General features: G+C 40.3%; 1 protein-coding gene across 4 annotated transcripts in view; it reads left to right on the top strand.

Annotated features, from left to right (window-relative positions):
* Positions 1–18,057, top strand: part of LRP3 (LDL receptor related protein 3) — a 29,190-nt gene extending 11,133 nt beyond the window's left edge. For 2 of the 4 annotated variants that reach the window (XM_048958610.1, XM_048958612.1), the window contains exons 3-7: positions 3,070–3,208; positions 10,459–10,667; positions 10,948–12,034; positions 12,755–12,887; positions 13,769–18,057. In XM_048958610.1, the coding sequence (XP_048814567.1) occupies positions 3,070–3,208; positions 10,459–10,667; positions 10,948–12,034; positions 12,755–12,887; positions 13,769–14,572 (2,372 nt within the window). In that variant the 3' untranslated portion in view covers positions 14,573–18,057. Of the gene's footprint in view, positions 1–3,069; positions 3,209–3,237; positions 3,409–9,391; positions 9,538–10,458; positions 10,668–10,947; positions 12,035–12,754; positions 12,888–13,768 lie in introns of those variants that run through there. The other 2 variants (XM_048958613.1, XM_048958614.1) reach the window with 2 other exon arrangements.
* The last annotated feature ends 610 nt before the right edge of the window (positions 18,058–18,667 follow it).

The following is an 18,667-nucleotide window of genomic DNA, read 5'->3' as shown; positions in this document are numbered from 1 at the left end:
TCTTATGCACTGTTGCTTATAAGACCTTCTTCATCCAGAAGCATGCCTTGCTATTTAGAGACTTCCCTTTTCCTTTAGGATGTTTTGGCAATTTGAGAAGGCTTGTATTTCCTTAAGGTTGATACTCAGTGTTGTGCTGAAGCCCAGCTTAGTATCACAGCACTGTGTGTGGGTTTGTGGTTCTGCAAAATTCACACAGGAACTAGGAAGGGAATTGAGGCCCCTTTGTCAGCACTGAAACCCCAACAGTATGGTATGGCAGTGTGCCCTCGTGGTTTTTCTGTTTAGTGTGGGTTTTTCTTTCAAAATGAAGTTGTCATTTATGCAGGTGGAAGAACAGCTGTTCAGAAGCAGTGTTGGAAGACTTCACCTTCACTGCTACGCAGCAGTCAGTGCACAGGAGAAGACAATCATTAGGAAGGAGATCTGTTGGTCAATTGCAAGTGCCACAGTAATGAGCACTGACAAGAAATGAAGGGTGTCTAAAGCACCTGGCAGTTAGAGTGAGGTTTGGGTAGACAAGATAGGAGTTTTGTGTGTGTGTCCCCTTCCAGATTTTCCCCGTGGGCTCAGGGGGCTATGCACATACCCTTAAAATAGTGTACGTATGTTTTGGCAATGGTAGTAAGGTGAGCAGCCTGTTAGTTGAGCAGTCCCTGTAAGAGTGATTAATTGTGAGAGAAAAATTAATTCTCCTTTTAATTCTGAATGAGGTGAGTCTGAAATGTTTGTTTTATGGCAGGAGTGTAGACTGCTGCGGGGTATTGAGAAACAATGGCCATGGCCACCTGGGCTGCCGTAAGTAGCATTTAGCATCAGCACAGCCCTTACCTCAGATTTTCACAGCAACCATCATTCTGTTAAAATCAAAAATCTTCTTCCTTTGTCCGTTCTTGTTCCTTGTCCCATGTTTGTGGCAGATGTGCAGTGTTAATAAGGAAAGGTGTTTCTCACTGAGAAACTTGTCACATTGCATCACGTTCGCTGCTAAGACTTGGGAAACTGTTGCTGGAAAAGAAAACCTGCTAGTGACGTTACTTCAGAAATCAGGGAGGTGTCACATAGCCTTTGGTCAGGTTTTTGTAAATATTTCCTAGCACTCAGGTGAAAGTATTGGGGAAATTCTCTGCTAAACTGCAGCAATGAATGTGAGTGAAGGTGCTTGTAGGGATTCAGCAGGGATTCTGGGACTCCTCGGAATATGAACTCTAACCAGCTTTGTGTGAGAGCTGGTTTTGCTCTCTGTGCTGCTGTATTTAGTGTCAACACAGCATATTAATCCAGAGCAAAAGTTGGTACAGGGGGAACAGAAACCTTTGCGAGGCTCTGCAGAAAGCCTCTGGATAGTGCTGCGTGCTGTGTTTGTTCTGTGTGCACTTTGTTTCCCTCCCGTTGAGAAGTTTCAGTAACTCAGCGGTAGGACATGCACTTCCCAGTTCCTCTTGCACTGCTGCTCGCTCTGTGTCCTCCCTTGCTGCTGTGGGATGTGTGTGCAGTGATAGGTGTGTGGAGGGGCACATCTCAAGGCCTGGGTAGGCTGCTTTGGTGTGCGTAATGGAACATCTTGAGAGCCCAAGCTGACAAGTACTGTGGTCTTACATTTGCTTTCTTGTTCCTGTAGCTGTCAGTGCCCAGTGTGGAGCCTCTCTGTTTTTAGACATGTGCTAACAAAGGTTTTCTTGTATTTTTATAACCACTTCACTGCAAAATATTTGCTTGGAAAATAGATGTTTACTTGTGTTTATGTGTTTGGGAAGTTTTTGTGCTCTTTGAAACTAGTAGGAATTGCATACATGTATTTCAATGAAACGCCCTGTTTGGAAGGTAAAAATAATGGCTCTTTCTGTTTTGCCTCAGGTAAGTTGTTCACCTCGTGCTTTGTATTCACGTGGCTCTCGCTTGAGAAATGCTTGCTGTGGGCAAATGGGTGAGCTCCAGCACTGGCTTTCCAGGGGATGCTGCAGGCCGGGCTCTGAGGGCGGCCCTGCAGTGCCTACATCCGTGTGGCTTTGCTGGGACTTTGCCCATCCTTGTGCAGCTGGTGCTGTCCTGGCTCTGAACCCAAAATGATGCATTTGTGCCTGCGTGCAAGCAATGCTGCAAGTCTGTGATGTACATCAGAGCATACTTACCTTAAAGTGTAGACATCCTTTTTTTTTTTTTTTTTTCCCTTCATTATAAACTGGGAAGAATGAAACCTGTAAAAATGGGAATGTTCAGCTGTAATCCAGAAGGCGTGCTCCAGATAGTCAGCTGATTTAGAAATAATTTTAAATATATATTTGGAGAGTGTTCAGAACAGCTTTTGCATTACAGAGAATTTCCTCTCTTGTAGTCTGCTGAGAGTACATCTTCCCAGCAGAACAGCTTTTCCACTTGTCCTTGGAGCAGCTCACTGCCATTTTTGAATTGCTTAATTACAAATTATAACTATCTGATGCAGCTTTGATTGGCCTGCAGCTTTCCATAGGAAGCTCTGAAAAGACTTTAAAAATACTGAGCTTTCCCTTTCTGCAAAATTTCAATCTGTTAGAGTTCAGGAGGAATTTAAAGTACTCAGGAATTTTCAGTGAAAACATTTGACATCGAAGTCCAGTTAACTTTTTGTCTTTTTTTGTTGGTTTAACCATGACACTCTGCAGGTCTGTCATCCGGTTAGGAGAAGGAACGTATCTAGGAACAGGTTATAGCAAAATGGGCTTCTGGGTGCTTTGCACTGAATATGGATCTTTTCCAGTTGGTGAGAGTCACAGCCAGCTTTGGGCAGCTGGTAAAGAGGATTTCTGCATTACATCCTCTCTTGCAGATCTGTGCAGTGATATTGATTGTAGCCTTCGGTAAATTCATACAAGGTTATTGATTGATCCTGCATTGAAATGCAGGTTATGCTTACCTGCAGTTCAAGTGGGTGCCTTAATTAAAAACTGGGCAGGGAAGAAAGCAATAAGAGGATGAAACTGTTGACTCCCATCTGTCTGCAACCCCCAGAAATTGATGAAAGCTCTTGTAGCTAACGTGAGTTGCTGATTAGGTGAAGCATTAACAATATTTTTTCCCTCTTATTAACAGTTGCTTGCAGTGGAGAACTCGAACAGCACACAGAGAGACGGGGCGTCATCTACAGCCCTTCCTGGCCACGAAACTATCCTCCAGCAGTAAACTGCAGCTGGTACATTCAAGGAGATCGTGGAGACATGATAACAATTAGGTATGGTTTGTGATATTCTGTGGGGATAATTGGTTGCTTTGCTGAAATGAAGCTGTATGTTGCGATCTGATATAACAATGTTGAACTGTTTGCCAGAGCTACCAAGTGGCTGAATAGATGGACAGCAAACTTGGTCATACTGGAGCATGGGTTGCAGGTTGGGCACCTCCATTTTAGAAATGTTCTGCTATCTTGTTTCTGTAAGTTACCTCTGACATCTGTTTATATTCAAGTCATTTGTAGTCTGTTGATATTTTTGTCTTCATAATACCTGTGAGATTTCATCTACCTCTGATAAATTATGAGGTGGGAAGCAGTGATATATTTACTCAAATTAAATAGTTTCCTTTCTCTTTATTGCCTATAAGTAGGAATAGATGAATGCTATACAACATGGAGCAGCCTCAGTAGGATACTTAGGTTTCTTAGGGCAAAAATGGCTTTGTCTGTAATGTCCTGGAATGATGCTATACTTAGTTAGCAGATGAAGATAATGACTTCTTATTGACACTTGTTAACTAAAATACAAATGCTTTTTTATATAACTTATTTCTAACAGAATTAAGTAATAATTAGCATTTGTTGCACAATTTCAGGTAATAATACCGTGCAGAAAAGACTAAAGTATATTACAAATAGTTTATTAAGGAGCTTTAGCCTAGTGTAAATTTGATTAATTTCTCTTGAATAATTGCAATATCCTTCTCAAACCAGGAACTGCTTGTTTAAAAAAAGAAAAAAGCAAACCTGGGAAAGGTTTTTTGTTTGTTTTTTCTTTAGTGCTTTTTTTTATTTGATGCCATCTGCTCATTCTTTGCTCAGCTGCTTAAAAGGACTACAAACCTCTTCAGCTGCAGATGCTCAGCAATTAAAAACAAATCTGCCACAGATGGAATAATAGAAGGGCTCCACCATTCCTAGTTCAAAATAGGATCTACTCATCAAACGTAAGGAAGTAGATACCTGCCAACATTTAAGCACCATAAATAGAAACATGCTTTTCAACCCCATTAAATTGTACTGGACTTGCAGAGTTTGTTTCAAAGCAGAGATTGTTGGAAGCTCTGAGAAAGCATATAAATGGGAGAGAGGACTTGGCTCTGGAGAATAGTGCTGCAGTTTATGCTCTGAAAAGTCTCAGAGCTCCTAGTTAGAATTAGGATCTCTTTAGCAAGTGTGAATTTAATAGAGGGTAAAGAATTGAAGGAAAGTGACGTGAGGAAGCCAGTAATAATGTGTACACAGCTTGAATGTGTGCATTAGCAATAGTTTTGAAAGATTTCTTTCTGATGAGTTTGTTTTCTGCCACTGGATACAAAGCCATATCCTGCCCTCCTCTGCACATGTGAACAATGGGAGCTGTGTGTTTACATCCTAGGGAGTAGTTTGCCTTGTGGGTAGCAGACGTGTTGTAGTGCTACGTTTCTGACTATAAATGTCCTTGAAATGATTCACTCCAGTGTAGGAAATACAAAATGTTACAGCATCAGAGGATTTCTTTAGAGTATTGTAGCAGTCTTAATGCCAAAGAAGTAAAAGCAGCAGCTGACTTTGCCTGTCATGCCAGCCTAGGAAACTGGAAAACAGGGCTCAAATAAAAACATTTTTTCTTCTTAACAGTGGGGAATGCTTCTTGTCATAGCTGTGTGCTGACGGGGGCATAGAAAATATTCCAAAGAAAATAAAAAATAATTCTTAGAGTGAGATCTAGTTTTTAACAGGTTCACAAAACAGAGGATACCACCTTCTTTGTGTTATGTCATACTGAAAACATTTGCCTTGATCTTGGATTCTCATTGATGGTACGACAGCGATGTTATATAAGTAGCATATTTGGGATACAGCAGGAGTCACTGAAGGATAAAATTGCAACTGAAAGTGGTTTTGATTTCTAAAACATGCAATCAGTGGTCATTTTTTTAATAAGCTCATTATTCAGCAGCTTTTAATAGAGCAGTACGCAGATCCACACGTGGATGTTGTGTGCTGTCTCCTGTGGATGTGTCCTTTAGAAGCTTGGTTTTGGCATCTACCTTTCATGGTTGTGTTGATTGTCTCATATCCTCACGTCTCCACTGTTTTGCTCTGTAGTTTACTTTTTAGAAATCCCTGGGAGAATCTTCACAAGAATGAGAAGTATGTTTTTCTTGCTTATTAGTTTTGCACGTTTCCATCCTTTCTCTCAAGTTTTTATTTCTGATAGGATCGTGCTGTTGAGACCTGGGAACACGTGTAGCCACTGTTTTCCAGGATTATGTTGTGTCACTTGATATTCAGATAATTAGTAAGTTATTGTTTTGGAAACTTTTTTTTTTGTCTGAATTCCTCTCAGTTTAGGTCTTATTTTCATAGAAGACCATGTGTAAGCCCTGTAATAGGGATGTCATACCCTTTAACTGCTTTTTTGCACCATCCTTAACAGGGTGCATTTGTTTGTTTCCATCAATCTGATGAAAATATCTTTTTTTTTTTTTAAGATTCTTTATCAGTTGCTGTTATCTGATTGTTGCAATTGGCCCTGATGTGGGGACAGTATGAATAATTGCATTTTATTATAGGAATTAATGAGACTGAGAGTAAAATGTTCTCCATGATCAGAATTCAAGATACGAGCGTTGAGAAATTATTTCCGTAGTGACCTTCTCACGTTCTGTATTAACTGGGGAGGCCTCGCCAGCTTTCACTTCAGTGATCTGTGTCATTGGTTTGGGAAAAAAAATGCCAAGGTGCCAGCTGAGATTGAGATTTTGAGTAAAGCCGAGGCGTGTTTGTGTCAAGACTTTCTGGCATGTGTTTATGGACAAATTCAAGGGGCTGTTTGATACTGTACTTGCTGAACATGGTGATTCAGAATTTGACAATTGGAAAAACTTATAATAGCCATGTATTTAATTAAGTTTCTTGTGCTTTTGAAAAACCAGCCATATCTCCTGCCTAAGGTTGCAGGGTTGGTGCTTGGAAGTGGGGAGTAGAATAGAGCTTTCCTGACTTCAGGTCCTTGTGCTCCAGTGGGTAAACAAAAGCTTTTAATGAGCCAATTCAGTCATCAGTTGTTTGCAGTCTGCACTTGCTGTGAGAGGCTGGCAAATAGAAGTAACTTCTCTTGCTTAATTGGCCTCTCTGATTTATTTTGGGACTGTACTCTCCTAATTTACCCATGATATTTATTCTCCAAATTTAATGACTTTGGAGGGCCAAGTTGGACATTTTTTAAATTCTTACTTTCATTCAGGTTTTACAACTGCTGGGTCTGAAGCATTTAACCATTCTTGTTCATATTCATGGTCATCCCATGTTTATCTTTTTACAGTTAAGAATGCTTTTCCCAGCTTTAATCTGTATTTGCTTGTGCTTCAACTATGTAGAGGTTGTAAGGAATTCCCCACATTATTTATACAAGTACTTTTTTTTTCCTAGTAGCTACTGCTCTCTGGTGCAGATGCCAAAAATATCTGCTATGGATAAGTTTTGCAGGTAGTCTGCTTTTTATCTTAGTTACAGAGTGTAAATGAGTATTTATGGCAAGTTGGTTTAGTGAAGTTCTATCCAGAAGTTCACAAACACTTAACAGTTAATAGGTGAATGTTGTTGTAAGTTACTGTTGTTTCATTTGAGTAATGTTAAAAGCTAGATCTGATCACAACCTGTCCTGTAATTCCTTGCAAGTTCCCAGAGTCCTGCTCAGTGTGGGAGGTAACCTGTTTCCAGTAATGTACCTTTAAAGAAAAATGAGATGATTTTACCTTTTCTTTCTGCAGTGTTCCGTAGAAGCAGACTGTGCCACATTTGTCTGTTCCCACTGAATTGTTCTGAACTTGGGATTTGAATGCTCCCAGTGCCTGATAGACTATTATTGTACTTCTGTATGCTATTACTGTTATTATTTTAAAAGGAATTAGCAGCAGAAGGGATGTTCTCCCTTACTTACGCTCTATACCATCAATCACTCAGCTGCTGGGCTGATCCTTCTGGCACAAAAAGTTGTATTCCTGTTTGAGGAAGTTGAAGTGAATGAGCAAATGTCCCCATGCTCTATTTTGTGGGTAGCAGAATTAAATTATTCTTCAGAAGACTACAACAGCAACACTAGATCTAATTACAGGTGATGAAAGAAGTGAAGCAGCAGAAGTTGAATGCCCTATTCAGAACTCCTAGGTTAAATAAATCAGTAGGCTATTTAATGTCAGATCAATGTGGCAGAAGCTTTTTGCACAAAACCTCGTTGCAAATGGATTGTAAAGTGAAAACCAGTTTTCTGTATTTCTACATGCATATGTATGCATATGTGTTGTTTCATATTTTGTTGTAATTTTTTTTTTGTTTGAGATTGATTGACAGTCCATTCAAATACATGATATTTTTGGTCTTAAGTGAAGTCACTATCAATATAGATGGGACAAAATTTGCTTCCATTGATAACAGTGTAATGTAAAAGGGTGCTTGTGGAGAGTTGTTATACAGTGCCTTAATCGAAGCAAAATGTGTTTCAGTTATACTCTGCATGAAATGGAATGTAATTGTTTTGACTTTGCTTTTGCCCTCTGAAGGAATTTTATAATTGCTGTGGCATTTACTGTATATAAAACTTCACATCAAAACTAGAACACTTATATTTCAGAGAACTTGTGTTTATTCGGTGTGTTTCAAACTTTCAGGTGCCAGCATGTGGTTGAGGTGCTTCTTGCTTCTGAGAAAACAGGGAGTTTGTTCTTGACAGTGTTCTTTATCTCCCTTTACTGAATAGTGAGGCAGTTGTTTCAGTAGCTCATGCATGGCAGCGAGGCATTGTGTGCTGGTGTTGTCAGGGAGGCTGCTAAACGTGCTACCTTCATATATATCCCGCCTCACCGCTCGGGTGCTTGGATGGCTTTGTGCCTAACACTTGTGCTTCTGGATGGAGAATGTGGGACTCTGTTCTGAATCTCAGATCCACAGCCAGTACTCAGGAAAATCAGTTACGTCTGTATGTTTTTGCTTTAAAAGGTGGGACTAAACTTTCTTCTTCATTCGTATCTCCTCTTTGCTCTTTATTAGCAGTATAACATTCTGAATATGCAAATAGAGGTAATTATTGATAATTATCTACAAATACAGGGTAGCTTGCTCATTTGCAGAAGAGTTTGTGAACCAAGCGTGAGTGCAGTGGGGAAAATGTGTGAGCTTTGAGACTTGGCTGCAGTGCTGGGAGCTGGCAGGGTAGGAGAACAAATTGCTCAGCTCTGTAAGACTGTTCTTGGTACATCTGAAATCTCCATAGAAGTGAGTTAAAAGATGTAGTAAATGATCTCATTGTTTCACACAAGCAAGGGTTTTTCTGGTTATTTCCCCCTCCTCCACTCCCAAGTTCTGAGCTTCCATTACTGGGTTTAGTGACTGTTCCCTTTTGTTACAAATGTTGCTGGGCAAATAGTTACTTCCAATGATTACCGTAAAAATTCTTTGTGACAAGAAAACTCTACAAATAATTTTCCAAGTAGATGATAGAAACTCTTCATGGTGCCCGGTAGCTAAGAAAAAGAAAGTGAAACCAATGTGGAAGCTCAGTAGTGCCATCTCAGATCTCTCACAGCAGACTTTCCGTGGGTGCTGGCAGTTTCATAGCTGCTTCATGTAACTCCTTTTCGTGCTGTAGTGCCTCTTTGTACACTTGGTCATTAGGAAGTTTTTGTAGAACACCTGGGACAGAAATTCTTTGCCTGGTTGATACTTGAGGTTTTTTATTTTGACTTCAGATTCACTTAAGACTCCCTTGCAAAATAAGCTGTTTTTTAAAGCTTGATGAGATTGCTTACATAGGAAAGAAGTGGGTACTGTGGAAGAATTCTTCCTAGCTGGAATGATATGTGGAACATAATAGGAGAAAAAGAATTAGAAAAGAGGAGGGGGGCATATTTGTGTCCAACAAGTTGCTGATCACGTTTTAATTTCCATTTTAATTTAACATCCTGGTGGCTCTTATTTTTCATTCTCTTCATGAAAACTGCAAAAAAATGTTTCAAGTCAGTACATTTGGCAGCACTCTGGGGTGTGCGTAGGCTTGAACTGCTCTAAAATGAATTGGCTGGTTTACAAAGTTGCTGCTCTTTCCCTTTCACCTTCAAAGGGCAAGATCTGGCAGGCTTTTACAGCCTTTTGTAAGTACACCATGGTGTCAGAAAATTATCTTCCATTTATCTTTTTCAGATAGTTCTTCCTCTGTGTTTCTGAGAAGTCCTTTGAGGAAGGAGATTCCGACTTCATAGCAGCTTTTCAGTCTCTCTGACTTTTCTGTTCAGGTGTTTGTGTGGAGTATGCAGTGACTGTTACCAAGTTAATTGTGTGTAGCTGAGGTATGTAAAGAAGAACACAGTACAGTTCTAAGTGTCTTGGACAGTGTGCCCTTTCACAGTAAGCTTCTCCCTTACTGCAGATTACTGAAAGCAAATGCAATGTGTTTCATCAGAGCGTGAACAAACACCCAGTGTGGTTCTGAGCTCCAGTTTAGGGAGTATTATTTGGCTGTGTTCAGTGTTCAGCAGCTGTTGGAACACCTCTTTGCACTGGGTAAGATGCTATGGAATAGCCATTGGCCCTGGGTCAGCACGAGAGCTGGATGTTTGACGGTGAAAGGTTATAAGCTCGTTTGCTCTGCATTTGCGTTCCCAGAAAGGGAATGTGTTATTCTTTGAACTAAATAATCATACAGTTAGAGAGACTTCATGTTCCATTTCCTTTCTTGCTGTTCTCATCTTGTCCTCTCCCTGCTTATCCCTGGCTTGAAAAACTGATTTTTGTCTTGCTTCTTTGTCCCCTTAGGGTTCTTTGTATTGCTTCCTATTGTTCTTACTCTGATACAATAGCTTCTAATCTCATGCCATCTTTTAATAGCTTCTAAGGTAGGAAAAGATTGTTGAAATCATTTTTTATGCTTCCACATAATGTTCTTTGCTATTTTTTCTTTTACTCAGATCTGTGTTTTAGGAAGTAGTTTTGCCTACAGGCTCTGAATAAGAGATGCATTCTTTCAGATTTTGGAGCTGCTTGGCATACTGTTTATGCCAGTGAGATGAGTGCTTTTCCAAATTGGGAGAATTTGAATGCAATGTTTATGTGTATGCAAGATACTGGAGATGTTTCATTATCTTTGAATGTGATCTCTTTATGTCAGCACTGCTTGTGCAGAAACTCAACTGCTACATTCTGTTTTTTCACTGTTTAACTGTTCCAGATGAATATCTTTTGTTACTTGTGTTTTCTTTTGTTCTTAACAGTTTTAAGAACTTTGATTTAGAAGAATCTCAGAAATGTGCAGTAGATTGGTTGATGATTGGCCCATCTTCCAAGAGAGAGGAGTACAAAGTATGCGGATCTTCCATACCTCCATCCTTCATCTCTGCAAGGGATCATGTTTGGATATTTTTTCACTCAGATGCATCAAGCTCAGGACAGTCTCAGGGATTTCGCCTTTCTTATATTAGAGGTAAAACCTTGCAATTTTGTTGGCTTTGCTTAAGCACTCTAGTAAAACTTGAAGACAGGAGTATTATTTGTTGATGAGAGTCTTGGGACCAGTCTTGGTTATTAAGTGTTAGCGTGGTAACACTGATACTTTTTCCAGTTAGCTTCTTACTGGTTTTCTTGAAGTATACTGACCTGACCTATTGACTTGTGACACACAGAGAGGGTAGACATTAAAATGTGACATTGGATGGTTACAAAAGTTTTGATACTGACTTTTTTCTGCTTGTCCTCTTTCACAGGAAAGATCGGCCAGGCTGCATGCCAGTCAGATGAATTCCATTGTGCAAATGGAAAGTGTATTCCCAGTACTTGGAAATGTAATTCCATGGATGAGTGTGGGGATAACTCAGATGAGAGAAACTGCACTGTTCCTCCAACAGAGCCTCCGTCCAGCATCTGTCCCTCAGGAACGTTCCAGTGCAGTGTAGCCCGCTCCACCAAGTGCTTGATGAACGAGCTGAGGTGTAATTCAGTTAAAGACTGCAGCGATGGTTCAGATGAAGATAACTGTCCTGATCTTTCCTGTGGCAAAAGGCTGGGTAATTTTTATGGATCTTTTGCTTCCCCAGACTTATTCCGTGCTGATCACAGCAAATCAGACCTTCGTTGCACGTGGTATGTGGATACACAAGATAATCGACATGTTCTGTTGCAGCTTGATTTGCAGTTAGGCTACAATGACTACGTAAAGGTGTATGATGGCATTGAAGAGAGAGGCGATAAATTACTGCAAACATTTTCGTTTCACAACAATAGGCATCCGGTGAGCGTGGAGTCATCAAAGGGCCAGCTCACAGTCTCGTATCATGCTCGCTCAAAGAGCACTGGCCATGGATTCAATGCAACCTACCAGGTGAAAGGCTATTGTCTTCCTTGGGAACACCCCTGTGGAAGTGATGAGGAGTGTTTCACGGATAAGCAACATTGTGATGGCTGGTGGCACTGTCCAAATGGCAAAGATGAGGAGAACTGTCCAGCTTGCCAGAAGAATGAATATCCATGTGAAGGAAACAGTGGGCTTTGCTACTCAATACTTGACCGCTGTAATAACCAAAAGAACTGCCCAGATGGCTCAGATGAAAAAAACTGCTTTACTTGCCAGCCAGGGAATTTCCATTGTGGGACAAATCTGTGTATCTTTGAGACTTGGCGCTGTGATGGTCAAGAAGACTGCCAGGATGGAAGCGATGAGCACAACTGCCTGGTGATTGTTCCCAGGAAGGTCATCACAGCTGCTCTGATCGGGAGTCTCGTGTGTGGCCTGCTGCTGGTGATAGCGCTGGGTTGTGCATTTAAATTATATTCCCTGAGGACTAGAGAATACAGGTATATAGAAACATCTTGGTTTTATGATTCTTTAGTAACTGACTGCGTATTTGATTAAAGGAGGAAAAAAGTAAATTGTTTAACAAAGAATTCAGAAAATACTGTGAAATATGTTAAGTAGTACTCACTGCATTAGGCTTAGAGAAGAGTAGTTGAGATTTTCAGAAGTAGGGGAAATGTCAACTCTTCTATGATCTGTGGAAAATACACATTTCTTGTGTAGCCTGCCAGACCTGAATCTAACAAATATCAAAACTATTTTGAGAAATTTCCTTTCTTTGCCTGTGCTTTGTATGTTTGTGCGACTGTGGTTGTGCCCTTTTGGAGAGAGTCAGAAGGGACTTCCTGGTGCCTGTCTCTTGTATGCACCAAGCCTGTCCATGATGTGTGCTTGTTGCAGTGCTTCATGCTGTATTTTCCAAAAATAAGCAGAACAAATTAATGCCTTTATTGATGTAAGTTGGCCTATTGGAAAATGTGCAGTTACTACGGAGTCCAAACTCAGACTGGGTTTTGTGATTTGATTCACTGTTACTATTGTTCCTTTTATTAATTTTAGCATCCTGATAAGGTTTTGCACAGAGCCCTGGTAAAGATTTGCCTTTTTGCTGCTAGTTTGAAGCCCTCTGCTCTGTGTCTGTGCGTTAAAGTGAGAGGAGGCAGGACAAACTGACTGTAACTTCTCTTCTGTTTTTTTTCCTACTGTGGTTCTGTTCCCAGAGCATTTGAGACCCAGATGACACGACTTGAGGCAGAATTTGTGCGTCGGGAAGCTCCACCTTCCTATGGGCAGCTGATTGCACAAGGACTGATCCCCCCAGTTGAAGACTTCCCTGTGTACAATGCATCACAAGTATGGTGACATGAGTGCTGACGAACCTAGTAGCAGGCAGACTGCTATAAGATAGAACTGATCTGGGACTGTGTTCTGTCAGTAGCAGAGAAGCTCTGCTAACTGTATGGAAATGCTCTTACTGAAATATGTATGTTTTACTTTGAGCTGTAGAATCGTAGTCATGTATCTTGGTGCTGTGGGTAGATTTGAACACATTAAATATATTTGCTAGGGATCAGCAGTGAGAAAAACATGCTGTTTTACTGTATGTCAAGACAGAATGAACAGAGATAGAGAAAGTAAATTAAAAAAAAAGAAAAGGAGCTTTCCAAGCTGAAACTGTGAATGTCTGAGGTGATAAGAAAGTAGGTCTCTAACAGTATTTTTGGGAAACTCTAGAATTAATTTTTATTTACAAATACATTACACTGGGAAGCCATTAAGTCATATTGATGTTTTACTGTTGAGTTCTCAAAAGTCTCTCACAAACTGTTAAAATTATCCCACTGTGATGCAGTTCCAAGTGTGATAAAGCACTCGAAGCTTGTTACTCAGGTGCAGCAGTACTATGTTTGCCTTTCTCCACTGTTACCAGGGTTTGAGAATCCTCTGCTATTTCTGTTGGCAGAGGACTTGGTGGTCTGTAGCCTGTTCTTTGGTGGTGATATGATAGCAAGTGGGAAGCATCTTGCTGGGCAAACAAGAAGAAATTAAATTCATTAAGGAAACGTTTCAATGGAGAATGTTTTGGTAGAGACAGAGCTAGCTTTGACATTCTTAGTAGTTCATTAGAAAGTACAAGTTTAATGAGGAGGATTCTCTTAAAATGGAGATCTTAGTGAATGAGCTATGGGAGAAGTCTTTTGAGTGTGTGCTAAATTGGTGCCTCTGTGTGACAGGCCTCCGTGCTGCAGAACATCCGAACAGCCATGAGGAGGCAGATGAGACGTCACTCGTCACGACGAAGCTCGTCTCGGCGACGCCTTGGCCGACTCTGGAACAGACTCTTCCACAGACCTCGGGTGAGAGGACAGATCCCGCTCCTGACACCTGCCCGCACTTCGCAGACGACGTTGGGTGATGGAATCATCAACCGCGCTGATGGGACTGTCAGGAGTTCTCCGCCTTCACCTGAAGGACCTAGTTTAGAGGCAGACGCCCACGCCAGTGACCTGCAAGAAGCTGGATGTAGCACCTTGCAGCCGGAGACTGAAATCACAGAGCCATTGCCTTCGAATGTCTTAGAGAACACTTGCACTGCTGCGCAAGCAGAGCCTGAGTCTGGACACACTGATAAATCTGTAGGTGCTGAGACCTCGGGCAGCGAGCTCAAGCAGCCCAATAAAGTGGATTCAGGAAAGTCTTTCAGAGATCCTTTGTCTGAAAGTGTCACAGAAGCGATCCATGGAGGGTCAGCACCCAGGAGGACTGTCCTAGAGGGCAATAATTTAAGTAGAAGTCATCCACCAAGTGAAGAGCCATGTAGGTTACCCTTAAAGTGGGAGTCTGCTTATTCAGATAGCCCCTTGAATGTTCATATCCAAGTGGATGGACAAAGCCAATGTTGCCCTGGCTCCCATCGGGAGGAGCCTTTGGGTATTCATGCGGCTTGTTGCCATTCCGTGGAAGTGCCAATGTTAGAGTCCTCTGCTCCCCTCTCTGAAATCAGTACAAGTGATGATGAGTCTTTACTTGTTTGCTAGTAGAAGCTTTTGTTTTGACCCTGTAAACTTTGTAATTTCATTGTTTATATGACTGTGCACTTTGATTTTAGGTGGTTTCTGCTCTCAGATTGTCCATCAAAACTGGTGTGCTTTAATCCCCAGGAGTACAGCACAGGACTAAATGGGACAAGTTTTTCTTTGTTGCTATTCCTGAAACTCCAGTGGGGGCAGAAGTAGGCCAGTATGTGATGTCAGGGGCTCAGAGAGCAAGAATATGTCACTGTAGTTGGGAGGCATCTCCACTGTTTATTTCTTCTGTGCTTTATTTACTTTCCATTCAGGGAGTTGGTATTTCTTTACTTTTTCAAGTGGTCTTACAGGAATTAACACTGTTGGAACTTGGAGCAGGCACCAGTTGTGACTGTGAGTACCAGTCGAGAAATAACATTGTCCTTTTAGGCATCATTATTTAACTAAAATTTAATAATATCATTAAAATGTTTGAGAGGAAATAAAATCCTTTGTTGTTCCCTATTTCTAGAAGTAGCTTGCTTCCTTTGCTCCCTTCAGAAATGTTTTGATGGCCATATAGCTCTTGAAACATCCACTAGAACCAAAGTTTCTGTATAGAGTATGCAGAACATTCCTGTCTGCTATGGCTTTGTAGTAAGAGATCAGCAATGTTCAGTACAAGTGAAATGCATTGAACCCCATTTGCAACAATATTTTTCAGTTGTCATATGTTACTCTTTTCAAAGGGATGTAGCAAAGGTTGAAGAATCGCTTGCTGTCTTCCTACCCTTTTTCCTCTCCTCCCTTCTGATTTCAGGGACTTTTGTGATTACACCTCTTTGGTTGTGCTCTGAAGGTTTCTGAGACTTCACAGCTAGCTGCAATAGGAAGCACTGAGCACTTGGTAACTGTCGGGATTGGATTCTTTATTTTGTAATAAAATCTACTTCACAAGGTTTCTTGTAAATCTGCTATCTAGGTGCAGCTTTTTGAAACTTGTTTTTCTAGTCAGTTATAGGGGTTTGCTTTTACTTTCTGTTAAGAACTGAAGTAGGACAGTGCCAGTTTCAAAGCTGACACTGTGTGAATTGTATACTGCTTTAAACTGGTGCCTTTTTGTGTTTTTTTTTTTTAATTTAGAGTGCAATTAGAAGCAAGCAAGATATTTACCTGAAAGAAGGTGGATATTACTGAAGCAGGAATGACCTGGTGCAGTCACAGCTGGTTATGGTCTGATAGTTTGGCCCTGCTGGTGGTAGGATGGTGCCATGAAATAGCGTGGGCCAGGCTTCCCCCCGCCCTTTTAGGAGCTCTGTTTTGGCCCTCTGATGAGGCAGTAACAAACTGGAATGCTACATACAGAAATTAACAAAGAAGTTATCTCAGCTGTTCCTCTGTAAGTATCCAAGTGCTCTGATGCTGTTTAATGCTGTAGGAATTCAACTTGCCTGAAGTTATTAACTGGTAACTTCAGCTTGTAAAGCTGGGGTGGACTTGAAGTGGGGTGTTTTTGCAGGCTTTTGCAGTGAACAGTTCACATTGAAGTGTCAGAGATGTTTTTTAATGGACTGTATGTGCCCTGAATCTTCCTCTAGGACTTCCTGTGGGAGTGCTTTAAAAAAATAAGCATTAAGACTTTTGCTTTACAGAAATGTAATGTGAAGGAATGACTTTGAAATTACTTTTTTGTTTTCAGTTGCAAATTGGTTTCATAGTGTGTTTTCCAGAGGCGGAAGATTCAAAGTCTGTAAGAGCATAGAAAGGATTGTAGCAAAATGCATAATGAGCAAGAGTCATAGTTACATTAAGTAAGTACTACTCACTCATTTCTTCTCAAGTGCTTTTGTGATCAGAATTCATTTCATCAAGGAAAATGAAGCTTTGAAAGATGCTAATTTCATAGCATTTATAAACATTTTAAATGCACTCCACCTTTGCTGTGTACTGTAGTCATCATGCTGCCAGATTGTTTGCATCGAAGGCTGCAGGTTTTAGTGTCATCTTTTTTTCCCGGAGGTAACTTTAAATACTTAGTAGTTTTATTTGTAAAACAGTAAGCCTAATCTTAGTGGGGAGGAGGATTGTTTCAGGGTTAATATTGTGATGATATGAAGGATCTTCAGAATAAGTGTTTATTTAATTCTCTTACAGAAATGTATTACTATAGAAAAATAATTTTGATCATACTATGCCTTAAATTATCATCACTGTAAGGCTCTTGAAGTTAAAATATGTTGAAATGTTAGAGTTGAAATATATACTTTAAATTACTCTATATTCTGGGAACAACCCTGAACTGTATTTTCTTTTAAGATGTAACAACATAATTTCTTACATATATAATGCATATTTTGTGTACTGATCCATTTGGTAACTCAGCAGAAATTTCAGTGAGAAGGATTTATATTTAGAAACTGACAAACATCCAGGTTAATGAAAATTTGATGCTTGAAGTGTACAGAAATACTCACAGCCATCACTGCTGGAATTTACAGCCTTGCATAAATGAGACATACAAGCCTGGTGCTTTTGTAAACACCTATGTTTTGTATTCTGCAATGGAATATTCTCTCCTAGCTCCCCTAGTCCATTCCTTGGAGGCAAGAGTCACTTTTGCAGAAGAAACGTGTGCATGTGTGCTGTGGGGACAAACAAATGTGTTGAAATGTTGACACTTGATGGAAAACTCAGAGTCTGCCTTAGTATATGTCTACCCCTCCTTTCTCCACCCCTTGTAAGCATTAAGCAGAGAACTGACTGTCATTGAAGCTCACCCAGCTTCTGTTCCACGCAAGCTGCCTCCGTATATTCAGAACTTACTAAAAAAGAAAAAGGTGGAAAACTGCTACTATGCCAGAAGTGTGAACAGAAAATTTCGTTCTTTGCTCAGTGGAAAATTATGATTGCACTTCAATGACTACGTAACCTAATGAGCCACTGAATTTATCTTTTAAAAAAATATTTTAAGAATGCTTTTCTGCGTTAAGTATTTTCATAAAAGGGAAAAAGTTTTAAAAAAGGAAACAACACCAAAAAACCCTACAAAACTCCACTGTCCAATCTCCCTAAAAAATAGCTTCCTAAAAATAACTCTGAATGGAGAGGAATATTTAAGCCTTTTCCTGATCTAAGAAGAACCTCTCACCGGCAGCATCACGACTAAAGTGTTCTCTTACTCTCTTATTGCTATTAAAACATGGGCTGTATTTCTATTTGAAATTGCAACACTTTCCAGCTTGTGTATGACTCTGTAACATCCCTTAAATGTACTTGTTTTCTGTTCTCTGCCTTTTTTTTTTCTTTTTTTTGGTATGTGTGTGTTGTATATATTCACTGAAATACATTTTACCATAATGTGTATGTACAGATGTATGGTTCAGGTATGGCATCGTGGTTACCTGTGTTTGCTGGTTCCTGGACAATGATACAATACAAGTAAGATGCTGGGCATCATCATACTTTGCTCTTGCTTCAATCTCTTAATTTTTAATAAAATTTAACGTGTCCAGAGACTGTGGATTTCTGACTGTCACTTGAGAGTGCCAATCTGTTAGCACTGCCCATCGCTGACTCCATATGTTGAGTCAGTTATGAGCCTTTGGTGTGAAGATCTGAAGTTGGTGTGTAGTTCTTTTTTTTGGCTGTATGCTTCTTGCTGGTATCTGAAGCTGTAGATGTGTGTCACTTTTTTTGGAAAGTACACGTGAAATCTTACCAGTAGCAATTTCCTGTTGTGTACAGATGTCTTTAAAAGACGCACACATATACCCCAAATAACAAAACATAGCTGTGGAGTACATGATTCTTTATGACGCTGTTGCAGAGAAAAAAACAGACAAAAAACCCTGTTCCTGAAACATAGCACCTCACTGCCAATTGCTGGGGCTGTATTTGTTTGGCTCATGCTTCCTCTCTCCAGTGTTTATGTCTTTTGTTTATGTCATTGGCTCTATTCTGCTGTGGTTGTTTTTTTTACTAGAAGGCATAGGCTGAGTTCTTTTGTGTTGGCAGAAGTTTGCTCTACAAACTTGGAAGTATTTATCTGTGTAGTAGAGAATTGTACAGACTTCATGGTCATCAGGACTTATCCATAACCATGAAGGATAGAAGGGCACAGCTTGA

This window comes from Lagopus muta, chromosome 12, assembly GCF_023343835.1.
Source record: "Lagopus muta isolate bLagMut1 chromosome 12, bLagMut1 primary, whole genome shotgun sequence".
Lineage (NCBI taxonomy): Eukaryota > Metazoa > Chordata > Aves > Galliformes > Phasianidae > Lagopus > Lagopus muta.
The sequence above is the reverse complement of the archived record's forward strand: the minus strand, read 5'-3'. Positions and strand labels throughout refer to the sequence as shown.